General features: G+C 23.6%; 1 protein-coding gene across 1 annotated transcript; it reads left to right on the top strand.

The window, feature by feature from the left end:
- The first annotated feature begins 2098 nt into the window (after positions 1 to 2098).
- Positions 2099 to 13245, top strand: LOC145833462 (F-actin-uncapping protein LRRC16A-like). Its single transcript, XM_082940638.1, has 8 exons — positions 2099 to 2188; positions 4589 to 4712; positions 7549 to 7618; positions 8288 to 8395; positions 10790 to 10887; positions 11214 to 11264; positions 11979 to 12038; positions 13117 to 13245. The coding sequence occupies exons 1-8, from the start codon at positions 2124 to 2126 to the stop codon at positions 13243 to 13245; spliced, it is 705 nt and encodes a 234-aa protein (XP_082796764.1). The 5' UTR covers positions 2099 to 2123.
- The last annotated feature ends 298 nt before the right edge of the window (positions 13246 to 13543 follow it).

Below are 13543 nucleotides of genomic sequence, written 5' to 3'. Positions count from 1 at the left end.
AATATGGTTCTAAAATACAATGATAAAACTATAATTAGTTTATATTAATCTTGAAAAAATAAAAACTTTAACTAACCTAAGCATTAAAAAATCTTTAAAACACGTTTTAAATAAAAAATATGGTTCTAAAATACAAAAATAAACTATAATTTGTTTATATTATTCTTTAAAAAATATTATATTATTGAGCTTTTCAGTTTGTCTTCTTTTTGCAAGCTATTTGTATTATTGTGTTATTTTTTCTGATTTCTATCTAATCTTCTTGATAAAACTTCAGGAAATGATATTGTCATCACTTATTTAAAAGTTTTTCATTTTTGTATATTTGTCAACCGCAGAGATTTAATCTTAAAACATTCAACTCAAAGAGTCAATTTGATTTAAAACAAAAGTTAATTCTTCATGTTAGTTTATTTTGAGAATCATCTACTTTAAAATTCATCATGTTATATATCTTCTATCTGTATTTGCTCTTTTGAAACACAAAAAAATGTAAATTTCAAAAAATGCTAAGTTCTCTTTGACTCACTACAAACATTTCAATAGTACAATATCCTCTCTCACACTTACTTTTTTTATTTTCCCGAATCATTTGAAACAAATCTACAGCTTCCAAATTGATTCCTTTACAATAGTTTGCTATTCAATAACAGGAATCTACACTATCCTATTTGTATAAAATTTAGATGTATTCAAATTGTTAGATATTTATGACACTAAAAGTGCTAGTAAGTACGTAAATTTTTAGAAATTATCTCTCAGGAGTGCAAAACTAAGTATAAACGAATACTTAAAGCTATTCAAACTAAAGCTAGATAATCGGAACAAAGCAAGTTTTTTCGCACAATTGTTTACGTTTCTGTAGATTCGCAGAAACCTACCAAGCTACGTGCCTGGTGTTTAGGTATAAGAAAAGTAATAATAAAATACCAATTACTTTTATTAAAGTAAAATAAACACTCTCTGAAGTATCTCTTAGATTGATAATATTACATTAGATAAATTTATACTAAGCTAATAACTGTAAGAAAATAAGTGCAAACTAACTGTTTGAAATATCGTTAAAGATAATTATTTTGGATATTATACTACGGATAGTATTTTAGTTACGTTTGTTTATTTATACAAAACTTTTATGGTTAATACATAACTGGGATACACTTGTTTAATTACGAAAAAGGACAAAGTAGAAAAAGAGATAAATGTAAAATCGTATTTAAAAAACTTTTAAAGATTACTTAACTAAACTAAGACTAAAAAATATCTATTCGATGTCTTTAGAAAAAAACTTATATAAATATCTAATAATTTGCCGATAGTTTTTAATAAGAATAAATATAAGTTTTAAATTAGTTAAACTTAGCTGTTTTTGTTTTATATCCGTTTACGGTGAATCATACTATTACGTTTTAAAATGCTATGCGTACTAGTATTGTATTGTTTTTTAAACTAGTTGGAAGCTTATATTTTTTAAAAACAGACTGGTATATTTTCATCAGTTTACGAAAAAAAGAAAATTTACTAAAACTTATTATTATTAAAAAAAAAATTGTTTTTAATATAAGTAAGAAAATTTTTTTATGAATTATAAAATAATTGTTTTTATATGCAGTAATCGTTGCAAGGAGTAAACCTAACTTACTCAGTTTTAAAATGCTTTCTTAAACAGTTCAATTTAAAGTATTCTTTACAAGTCTATATTATATAAGCATTTTATGGATTTCGTTTTATTTGTTTAAAAATAAACTATGCTAGACTTTTTGCTATTACTTGTTAAAATGCTTTTAGAAGGTTAAATAATTATTGATATAAGTATATTTTAGTAAAATACAAAACTTTTGAGCTAAAATAGAAAGCTTTTTAATAAAAGTATAAATAGTTTATTACAAACAAAATATTTAGTTTTTTTAATTTGTGTTTGCACAGGCAGATACTACTACAATAACATCTTTACAATACTAAAGTGTTTCGTTATATTTTTTAAAATATCCAGAAAAACATTCAAACCGTAAAGTGTGCAGTTAGTAAGCTAGTAACAAATAAAAACTTTTTACATAATTTTTTCGTGTATAATTTGTTGTATATATTCACAGTAAAACTATTATTCAACTCCTTTTTAAAGAATGACGTCACAGAGGTCTTATGACGTGGATAATGATTTTGAGACCCTACCTAACAAGTATAAACGGTTAGAAAAACTACTTAAAAAAATTATAAGAAATTAAAATAATGATAAACTATTGCTGCTGAGCTAATGCTGAGTAATTATAAGATACAAAGTTAAACTACTATTTTTACTTAAGCTTTTGCCTCTTTACAATTACACTTTACCCTTAGTTAAGTAAACTTAAAAAGGTTATCATAAAAAAATGTAAGATACTTTATGATTTTTGTTTGAGAAATATATTTTACGAGAAATTCATTTATGTTGCTACTAATATATTAGAAAGTTATTATCTTCTATAACAGTTCTATAACTTTGAAACATTGTTTACTTGTTTGCAGAAAAATATTTTAGCTGTAGATTTAGTTATTTTTAAGTAACTAACATTCTTATAATGATTTTATTCTACTTATATACTAGCTAAACTTAACTTTTTAAATTTTACCTTGACTCAATCAGATACTTTCTATAACTTTTGAGTAATTTTCTAAAACTAATGAATTAAAATTGGAGACTTCGAAATTGCTGGAATGTCCAAAGTAACCAAAAAGTTATACTCACTAAAAGTGTATATATATATATTGTAACTTCTTTAATTTTCTCTGAATGTTTTCTAAATAAATAAAGCAAAAAAAAATCACTTCTTTTAAATCTTCTTTTAGATCGTCTTCGAACTTTAACGGATTAATTTTTGCATGAATAAAAATTAAGCTTTTAGAAAATAATTATAACTAATTTCATTGATACTTCAAATATAAGTATCCAGTTTTTACAGCTTTAAAAAGTAATTATTTTTCCAAAGTTTAGCTCCAAGAAAATTTTCGACAAAAGTTTTTCTTACACAGTTTTGTAGATTTTTTTTCACGATATGAAAATATAGTTTATTGAACGACAAAAAATACGCTCAAAATGTTTGGTCCAAGGACCTGGTGTACAAAAAACCTTTCGGTTATCGAGTCATACACCAGAACAGTTTAACGTCATGTCCAGGACGATACCTAATGTAAACTTTTCAAATTTTATTTTCAAAAGCTTATACTTCATAATTTCTTACATAACTTTTATATTATTAGATTTTTTCTTTTTATTATATTTTGGAACTTGTTTTAATAAGTTTAATAAATAAACCTTTTTTATAATAGCAATACGTAAGTTTGATCCAATAAAGCTGTTTTTTAAACTGAGATGTAGAACTGTTTCTAAACAAACTATTTCGATTGATTAAAACGTTACAATAAACAAGCAATTTAAACAAATTGAGATAAAAACAAATTGGTAAACTTTTAGTGAAACAACACAATCTCATTTACCAGGTCCTCGATAATCCGGTTCCTCGCTAATCCGGGCATTTTTAGTCGAGAAGTAGAAATTATTTCAGCTAAAATCAATGTTTTCACTGTAAAAATTATAACCGATAAGAGTTAAATAGTTTCAGCGTGATTTAGTTTCGTCAAATTAGTTTCTAACTTATCAAAAATTTTGTTTTGTAATTATTTTTATGTTTAAAGTGTTTATTTCGTTGAAAAAAATAAAGGAAATAAATTAAACTAACAAAAATTTAGTGTATAATTTATTCAAATGCATCGAGTTATATAAACGAGTTTTTATCTTATTCCGGCCATAATTACAATTTGTTTGCCAAATGTGGCTGGATTAGTGCGGACGTAGTGTAGTACAAAAATTTGAAAACACAAGTAGCATTTGGAACTTATTATATAGAGACTACTCGTTTTCATTTTATATTTTACTTCCCAAACATTTTCAAAATTGTATGGGTTTCGTTGTCAAGTGGTAAATATTAAATGAATTTCAAAATAAAAAAGGTGAGTAAAACAGTTTAAGTTATGACGCATGAATGAATTCAAATAAATAGTAGCATTAAATGGGAAACAGTGTCATTAAAAAATTATTAACTTTCTCATCTTTTTTTTATTTTCTAAACAAAAGTTAGTAAATAGTAACAATAAAAAAATAAAAAGTTTTATAATTAAGTTTTAAATACAACTTTTTTTTTTATTAAAAAACTTGCAAATTTATTTCCGTGTTATAAATTCAAGTCATTAGAAAAACCAACTAAAAACAAATTAAAACTGTTTGAAAATTAAAAAGAGTCTAGTATTTTACTTTTTCATTAGATAATTTTGTTTATACGTTATTTATGCTTGATTTTAGTTTTAACTTGGAAAAAAGTTTTTTTATTAGATATCTAGTTTGATTAGAGATTTAAGAAATTAAAAAAATAAAATTGTTCTTAAAACAAAAAACAAAACTAAGTCTTAACCGCTTTCTGTAGGACTTTTTGAATGTTATAATTGGTAATTTAATAGTTTTAAAGCAACATTTGTTAAAAAACTAAACTATTATAAATTATTTTTATGTATCAAACACCAGTAAAAACAATAATAGTTGTTGTTAACTAAACAGTTCACCATCTAAACGACATTCGCGACCTATTTCTACAATGAGCGACTCGCAGACACGTTTAAACAAAGCTTCTACACAGCAAGACAAAAACTTTGAAACAAGAAGTATAACAGGAACCTTAAAGGTTAACAATAGCTTCAAAATTTTATGTTCTGACGAATACATAATCACGCCTTTTAATCTAACATTAGTAACATACATTCATACTTATGCAATATCCTTAAAAAAAGAAGTGGATAGTTAATAAACAGCTTCTGCTAAACAAAACTTCTTTTGCATCTATTACTAGATAAAAATATTTTGACAGGCTATAAAACTTTTATTAAATACAGTATAATATTATAATTGTTTCTTAATTTTATCATATTTTTAAGTACTAAAGTCAACGTTATTATTCAAATATTAGAAATTATATATGCTTTCACACCTATATACTCTTTACAACTAATGTTTACTTTAAACAAGTTTATTTTATATAGAACTATTTTCTTAATTTCAACTTAAAATGAAGCAAAGTATATAAAGAAAGTTCTAATTTTACTACAATAAGTTTGTAGGTTCTCGTTTATTGCTATTCTATACTTATTATAAAAAAAACTACCAAGTTTAAGACAACATTTTACATTGTAAAACTTTAAGCACTGATTTTTTTTCAATAAACAACAGTCAAACACTGTTCATAAATATACTATAAGTTAAAAAAGTAAATTGTTATTTTTTCAAACAAATTAGAAAACTCCTACAATACAAATAATTTAAAAGTTGGTGAGAAGGGTAAGTATAACAATAAAGTGCTATAAAGTAAAACTTTAAAGTCAAATATAATTTACTTAAAGTAAGAATGTTTATTCTTAAGTCACCATTTTGTTATACTAAAACAGGGGTCGGCAGCATTTTATACTTTGTGGGCCAATTTTCTTAGAAAAAATTGCTCGCAGGCCTACTTATTTCAAAACATTGGTGTAATCAGTATAAAATCACTACTTTAAACCAATATGGCTATTAAATAAGCATTAACAAAGTACTTTGTAAGTGGTAGTTATTAATTAAGAACCTAGAGGAAAGTTTTTAGGACAAAAAACATAATTAAACTGTAGAAGTCAGCTGATTTAGTTTACAGTTACTATAAAAACAATATCACCCTCTAAATAGGACCACACATTAATTGCTTATTAAAGTATGCACTAAAAGTTTATTTTCGTTAATTTGAAAATAATTCAATAACTTAAAATCTAAACTTTTTAAACATTTAAATTACTCACAATTAAATATCGTCCAAACTTTGTAAAAAGTTAAAAAAATGTATAAAGTTAAAAACACTTTTACTTAAATTCCTTCCTATTTATTTTCACACATAATTAAATACCGTACACAATTTATAATAGTTAAAATTAGTTTGTTTATTGAACGACAAAAAAAAACGCTGAAATATTTGGTCCTGGGACCTGGTGCATGAAGAACCTTTCGGTTGTCGAGTCGCACACCACTCGGATACCTTTTAACGTCTTGTCCAGGGCAACTTTATCTGTTTCATTACGTACATTTAATTTTTAAAAGTTAAAACTGAGTATTAGTTACCATTTTAATAATTTTGAAACTTAATTTTCTGGTGAAAATACTAAATAATCTTCAAAATTATAAATAAACTGTTACATGCTAAAACTTTGCTAAAAAGTGTCCTTTCCTTTAAAATTGTTTTACTTTTTTGTTATCAAATAACAAAATTTTCTTCTTAGATTCATAAAATAAACCAGGCATCGGTAGGTTTTTAGTGGTTGCGGGCCAAATTTCAAAATTATAATTATTTTGGCCGAAGTCGTAGTTTAAATTTTTCTCTTCTCAACAGACCTAAAATGTGTAGTGTAAGTTTCAAAACTTTGTTTCACCGGCAAAGTTTGCACTCTTTTTGGCCGCAGGTTATAACTTTTATGGGCTGCATCGCATTTGAAATAAAAACACCCTCGCTGACCGCAATTCATGTGCCGCATACGACCCGCAGACCGCAGTTTGCTGACCTCTGTACTCGTAAAAATAAAAGGAATTCGCAAAATTGCTTCTTTATATTTAGTTAGAAACCTAACATAGATCATACGCTTTATGGTAAGATATTTTTATCAATAAAGTAAACAAAAAGTTAAGTAAGTTTTTATAATTATTGACTATAATTATATTTTCATTGTATCTCTTAAAGTTTTTTCTTATCAATATAATATAATAGTGATTTTAGTTGTTTACTTTTAAGTTTTGATTTGAAATTGACTGAAAAATTTTCCCAGAAACGAAACAAGAAAAACCATTTATTGATTTTATATAATATTTTATTGAACTTTGTTTCAATATCTATCAGTTTTCAAACTAAAAATAATGGAAATATTTATATAGAAGTGGGATCTATTTTAAATACAATAATTGAGTTCTGGGCTTTATTCATTTTATTACTATCCAGTTGGTACTTTCCGATCATTTGTAAATAACCATCTAAAATAACCGCTACTTTAAACATATTTAAAATAAATTGTACTTAAACATGCATTACTTATAAAAAAATGACTTTATTTCTTATTTTAAACTTTACTAGTAATGAATTTTCTAGGATCCAAAATCCGTTGAAAAAAATCCTTTCGATACTGGTTTCTTCATCTGCTTTAATTTTAAAAGTATTCTTTTTCCTTTCTTTAATTCTCTTGTAGATAGGAGATCGCCATTACTTTCCGGTCTTTAACAAGCCTCTCCCACTTATCATTGCTGACATTTAAACATGTTAGATCGCGACATGTCAGTCATCTTTAAAACTTAGTGTTTGCCTGTCATGTTTGCGACTGAGTGTTATAGGTTTTATTGTATAAATAATATTTGCAAAAATTTGCTTTTATCTTTTGACTAAATAATTAATAAACAATACTTTTCAATAATTTTTAGATTTTGTAGACATAAAATTACAGAGCTAAATTTTATTTTAGAGAGCGTTAGGTGGAACTAAAAAGACAAAGCTAAAACCAAGTACTCAAAGTCACTCCAGCAGAACAAACGGTAGTTTTTAATTAAGTAAATAGTTATTTTTCCTAAATTTTATACATTGACCAAGTTTTTTATTTTCTTTATAGTTTATATATTCAAACCACAATTTATGTAACATCTTTATAATGTACTTAAAATTTTTGCATAATCCAAGGAATATTAAACACTAAAATTTGTCGAAATAAATGCACAATACGCTTGTACAGATAGTCAAAAAACAATTTAAAAGTATTTGAGAGATAAAAACGTTTATTGACGTATATAAATCGTTTATATAAAAAGGCTATTTGAACTTTGAAGGATATCAAAAGTATACTTTTTTTCTGGCATAAAATTTAGTTACTAAATCAACAAAATCTAAAATAAAAAATGAAGTATGAAAAAAGACAAAATTAAAAATTGAGTATGAATTTTATTTTTAGCAAAAGTTCTATAAATAAATTAAGCACAGTATTAATAGCTTTAAGGAATTGAACTAAGGTATATTTATTAAATTGATTTTTTAATAAAGATAATAAATGCAAAAATATTTTCATACCTAAAGAAACTGTATTTAAAACTGTTCGTTTAAAAATTTTGCAATGAACTTATTCAGTTTTAAAGAAAAATATTAAAAAATAGTATGTTCTTTTATGAATTTTTTGAATAACAATATTTTAAACTAAACTGTAAACACGACAGACAAACTTAGGGTAGCTGATGTCACACCAGGTATAGAAGTATATGATGACGTTACGTCTATGATATCAGCATACGTTCCTGACGTTTCAACTGCTGCCCACAGAGAAGGTATTTAAAGTTACTGTTTTTTTTTTGGAAAATTAAGACCTTATTAGTGAATTCTTTAAAATGGATAAGCTTATAATTTTAAGATTACTCTTAATATCTACTTTATAAAAAACTTAATAAAAAAAAATTATCAATTAGTTTGTTTTTGAAATTACAGTTTAACTTTTTTTATTACTTACAGTGTTTAACAGTTTTAAGATACTTAATAATATTAACGTAATGTTTATGACAAATTTTTTAATTCAGTTTTGTAAAGTTTTAATTTTAACATTTGTTAAAATATCTAAACATACAGTTTTAAAACTGTAGTGGAATAAAAAACTTGAACTAGGGTTTAAGTTTTATAACTTATTAAGCGTATCCAATATTGTAAATGAAAAAATATTCGTCAATAAAACTTTTTTTTTCGATAGTTAAGAAAAGTTATCTTTGCTTTTATTAGTTTCTTCTGTTTTTTAAACCAATACTGTTTTTTACTAATTTATTGTTTTTTTGTCATGTCAAAATTATTAAAATACAATTCTGTATTGTTGTCTAAATTCAAATATTTATAATTTTATTTGTTATAAAAATCTATACTATAGTTTACAGTTTTTAAACTATGCTGTTCTTTAGTTTTAGTTTCATAAAAGTATAAATACAAGATTTTAATGAACATATTAACAGATAAAATTGGTCTATGACCTTAATTCAGTCAAATAACAGTTGACAAAACAATAAGTTATTTAAATATACTTTTTTAAAGAATCAGTATAAGTTTAAATGGAATATGAGTCACAGCGGAAATGTGTAAATACTATATACAGCTTTATTACATTATGCTTTTTTTAAGTTGAAAGCTACTCAGTTTGTACTTTTATTCTTAATTTACTATCCAAAAAATCCAACGGTTATACAGAATTCTTAATTTTTTAAACACTTTATTTTATATAACTTATATATATTTTTAATCAGCTATATAATTATAGTTTGTGTTTCATAAGTTTAGTAGACTTTTAACATTATTGTTAAATAAATATTTATCTGTACAACTTTTGTAAACGAAGTATTAATAGTATTTAAGTTCAAAGGTACAAATCTAAGATCTTTACTAGGACATTAAACAGTTAAACTTATTTTTGATACTTTTAATACATACATTCAAACTTTTAAATATATGTGTTAGTTTTTGTGGTATAAAAGTATATGTATGAAAAAATATATATTAGTAAAGATTAGATAACTTTATAACAAGGTAAACTTTTTATATTTCGTTTTAAATACAAAATACTAATCTTAAGTTTTAATATATTATTATTTCCTGAAAATGAAATTTAGTAAATTTACAAACATTTAAGCTACAAATTAAGTACGTTGTTTCTTAAGTATAAAGTATAGTTAATTATTAAAATATTCAAACTTATTTTTATACACTACAACTTAAAACTGTTTCAATCAAATCTAAAAAGCAAAAACACTATCAATGTAAACACATTGTAGACTTAAACAGTTTTTTTTAGGGTTTGATTCAAATGTAAATTAATTCTTTTTGTAAAGTTTATTTTACTCGAAGTGAAATAAAGCAAGACTAAGTTTAAATCGTTCTGAATTTAGACAATCAGTCACTAATGTCAAGCTAAAAAGTGAGAAAATCTTTACATATACGAACTTATAAATATAAGTATAGCAATGTAGGAACGGCTTTTTATTAATGAGTTTTTTAACTAAATTCTGTAAAATTTGTTGTTTTTAATTTTTTTTTTACGTTGAAACAGTTGTATATTGTACGTATACTAGTTACAACTTGATTTATAAATAAAAGTATGAATCTATTGATATATTTTCATGAAGACTTAGTTTTTACTTGTTGCTTTTATTATAATTATATGAACATAATTCACATTATAAATAGAGGTCGGCAATCTTTGATAACTAAAGAGCTAGATTCAATAAAACAAGTATTTTTCGCGAAAATAAATGAACTACTCTATTCGTTGGTCACCGTATATCAATATACTAATTTGTTTTAATAATCACCTTCAACAACAATTTGTAAAAAAAAAAGTTATTAAACTATTAATTAATTCTTACTTAAAGTTATGTTAGATTAGAAGTATGTTCGTTAACATTAATTAAAAAAACAATGTTATAGATTATATTAAATAATCTGTTTTAAATGTAAATATAATGTGGACCAGATATTTTTGGCTGATGGCCGCTGTTAAAAATGATATTAAACATACTATAAAAATATTTGAATATATTGCTTTACAATGGTTTTTTGTATCAAAGTTATCGCGAGTAAATATTTTTGGTATCAGTAAATCTTTTATCAATTGAAAACTTTTATTGTTTCAAACTATGACGAAGCAAACTTTATTTCACTGAATAGTTAATACACTAAAATTTTACAAGATGGTATACGAGATACATTTGGAAGAAAAGGGGTGATAACTTTAAGAAAAGTGGTCAAGTTATTAGATACAAATTCAAAGTACAATACTAAAATTTTGGTAGGTTTTCTTATATGAAAATACTTTGTTAATAATCTATAACTTATTATTCAAAGTATCTGTTTTTGCTACAAATTATTTTAAGTTTTTTTCTATGAGTTATAGAATAAGCTTGAAAAAATAAAAGCTTGTTTTATAATTTAAACCGAAAGACTCATTAGTTTAACAAGTTAGTTTTTAACATCATTCACACATTGACATTAAACAAAATTTTATCTTTGGTTAATTTATATTAAAATATTAGGCTAAAAAGTACTAAAAACCGGTGCATCTAAATCTATAAACAGTTAAATATTATTTATATAGTATTTTTTTTATTTTTACAGCTTCTTACTCCGTATAGATGCCAAATATTCAGCACGACACACCCATTCAAAGTTTGTAACCTATATATTTTTATTTTGCATAAAAAACTGCTAAAACTAAAACTGTTATGCTATTATAATTTGAGAGCAGTTTTAAATTAATCTTTGTTTTGAATTTTTGTATAAATATAAATTAAGTCTTTAACTTAAAAAAGTTATAATAGAAGAAGAAAAATGCTATTTATATTAAAAAAAAAAATTTAATGATAACTTAAAATATTTATTAGAAATAGTTTTAATTTCGACTAAATTTTTTTTTATAATCTACAAAAGAAGTTTATAGGTAATAACACATCTAAAAATACATTAAATCAATGTTTAATACGATACTTAAAACTAAACACACATTAAGATTCTTAATTAACGTTTAAAGTTGTTTGGCATTACAAAATTATGACGTTTAAAAATTATTTTGCCAAATTTTTTATCTTTGCTTGAGAAAAAAACTTTTATCGGCTATAAAGATTATACGTCCTTACATCTTTTATACTTAAAACACGTGTATTTTAGAATATTTATGAGTTTTTATCCTTAGTTTAATATTTTTAAGTAAAAATAGAGTAAGATTTACAAAATCTGCTTAACAATAGCTTTTTACGAAGGTACATATTGTGTTGTAAAATTAGTCGATTTTTAATCAGCTTATTGGTATTTAGACTATTTATAAATTGTAAATTTAACGTTTTTATAATGAGCTATCGAAAAAAGGAATGCTTTATTTTTCAGATGGAACATGAATTTCATTTTCTTAATATATTGAGCTTAGATTCAAGGAATCAAGATTGCGTTGGTTTATTTTTTTGATAAAATACTACTCTGTAAACCGCCTAAACTGTTAGAATAAGTTCGGGAAATTAGAAGTTCTAATTTTTTTAAAATGTTTTTGTTAGCTTTGTTTGAATTAAATTATGAGGCTTTAAACTTAAAAAATACTTAAACTTTTTATAACGAATCAGCAGACGACAAAATTATTAAAACCAAAAGAATCTTGTACAACTTTTAATTTAGTTGTAAATAACATTCACACTCAAACTTTATATTGGTAAAATAAAATAAAAAAGCGGTATTAATATAAATCCGAAGCGAAAATAATTGAAACTTAAATTTAATTACATAAGAATGATTAAAAAACATACCATGAAATACTAAAAATTAAATTCTATAAAAACAATACACCCTTAGTTTTATTTTTTTTTCTTATATAACTGTTTTAAAACATTAAAAAAAATTATACTTGTAATTTTAGTATTAAACTAAGTTTTAACCTTTAAGATTCTATTATATATTTAAAGTATTTAAAATTTTAAATAAAGCATAAAAATAACTTGTTTTAAAATTTACAAGATTTATGCTTTAAAAAATTAGTATTACTTTCGCGTTAAAAAATATATACAAATATAGAATAAGGTATTATATATATAATTATAATATATGAGATATAACAAGTATAGATAGAATATAGATTTTATATAATATCAACCGTCGCATTCTATAAAAGCTTAATAAAAGTTAGCATTTTAGTTTGACTTATAAGTTTTTTGGTTTTTTGCTTCAAAAGTTTGTGTCAATTTTGATATTTAACTTTTGCTTATAAATCTTGCCGTTTAAAGTAGTTTAGGTTATTTCGTAACTTTTCTAGCCTAGTGATTATTAAATTTATTGTTTTTATTAAAACTTCTATCTTTTTTTGCGGAAGTAAACCTATTTATTAGTTAATGATGTAAAAAGATGTTAATTTTTATCTATTTGGATTCAGATTTTACTTAAAATATCAAAAAGTTTATTAGAAAATCAAAAAGTAAAATTATCCAAAAACTAGTATACAACGAAGTTTGATCTAAGTTTTTTAAATCTTTGAATACAGCTTATAGTGACATTGAAGTCAGGAAAAACTCACACAATGGTAATGATAGGATCTGATGACTCTGATCAAATCATTGGAAGAATTGCTGAAACATGCAAAAAAATATTTCCAACTATTCCTTTAAGGTAATTTTATAAAAACAGTTACTCAAATGTTTAATTAGCCTAAAATTGTTTTATTTAAAGTTTAGCTGACAAAACCCAAGATAAAGATTAATTTATGTTTAGTTATACATTTTTATTAATAAAAATAATGAAGACTAAAACTTTTACTTAGTTAGAATTTGTCTCTTAAGAATTACATAGAGACCTCTCAGAAAAATTCTACACGAGCATTTTATTTTAACTAATGATAGATAATGCATTTAATTATAAAAAAACATTTATGATTACAAAACTAATATAATTTGTGCTAAATAAATTACTAT

Source organism: Thalia democratica, chromosome 4, assembly GCF_965202585.1.
Source record: "Thalia democratica chromosome 4, ktThaDemo2.hap1.1, whole genome shotgun sequence".
Classification (NCBI taxonomy): domain Eukaryota; kingdom Metazoa; phylum Chordata; class Thaliacea; order Salpida; family Salpidae; genus Thalia; species Thalia democratica.
The sequence above is the reverse complement of the archived record's forward strand: the minus strand, read 5'-3'. Positions and strand labels throughout refer to the sequence as shown.

What these genes read in the sequence shown, in the direction of transcription:
- LOC145833462 (XM_082940638.1), top strand. Translation starts at nt 2,124, where the DNA reads ATGACGTCACAGAGGTCTTATGACGTGGATAATGATTTTGAGACCCTA. An exon ending in GTATAACAGGAACCTTAAAG is followed by an intron (nt 4,713 to 7,548) that starts GTTAACAATAGC and finishes ATTTTATTTTAG; the next exon opens with AGAGCGTTAGGTGGAACTAA. An exon ending in TCACTCCAGCAGAACAAACG is followed by an intron (nt 7,619 to 8,287) that starts GTAGTTTTTAAT and finishes TAAACACGACAG; the next exon opens with ACAAACTTAGGGTAGCTGAT.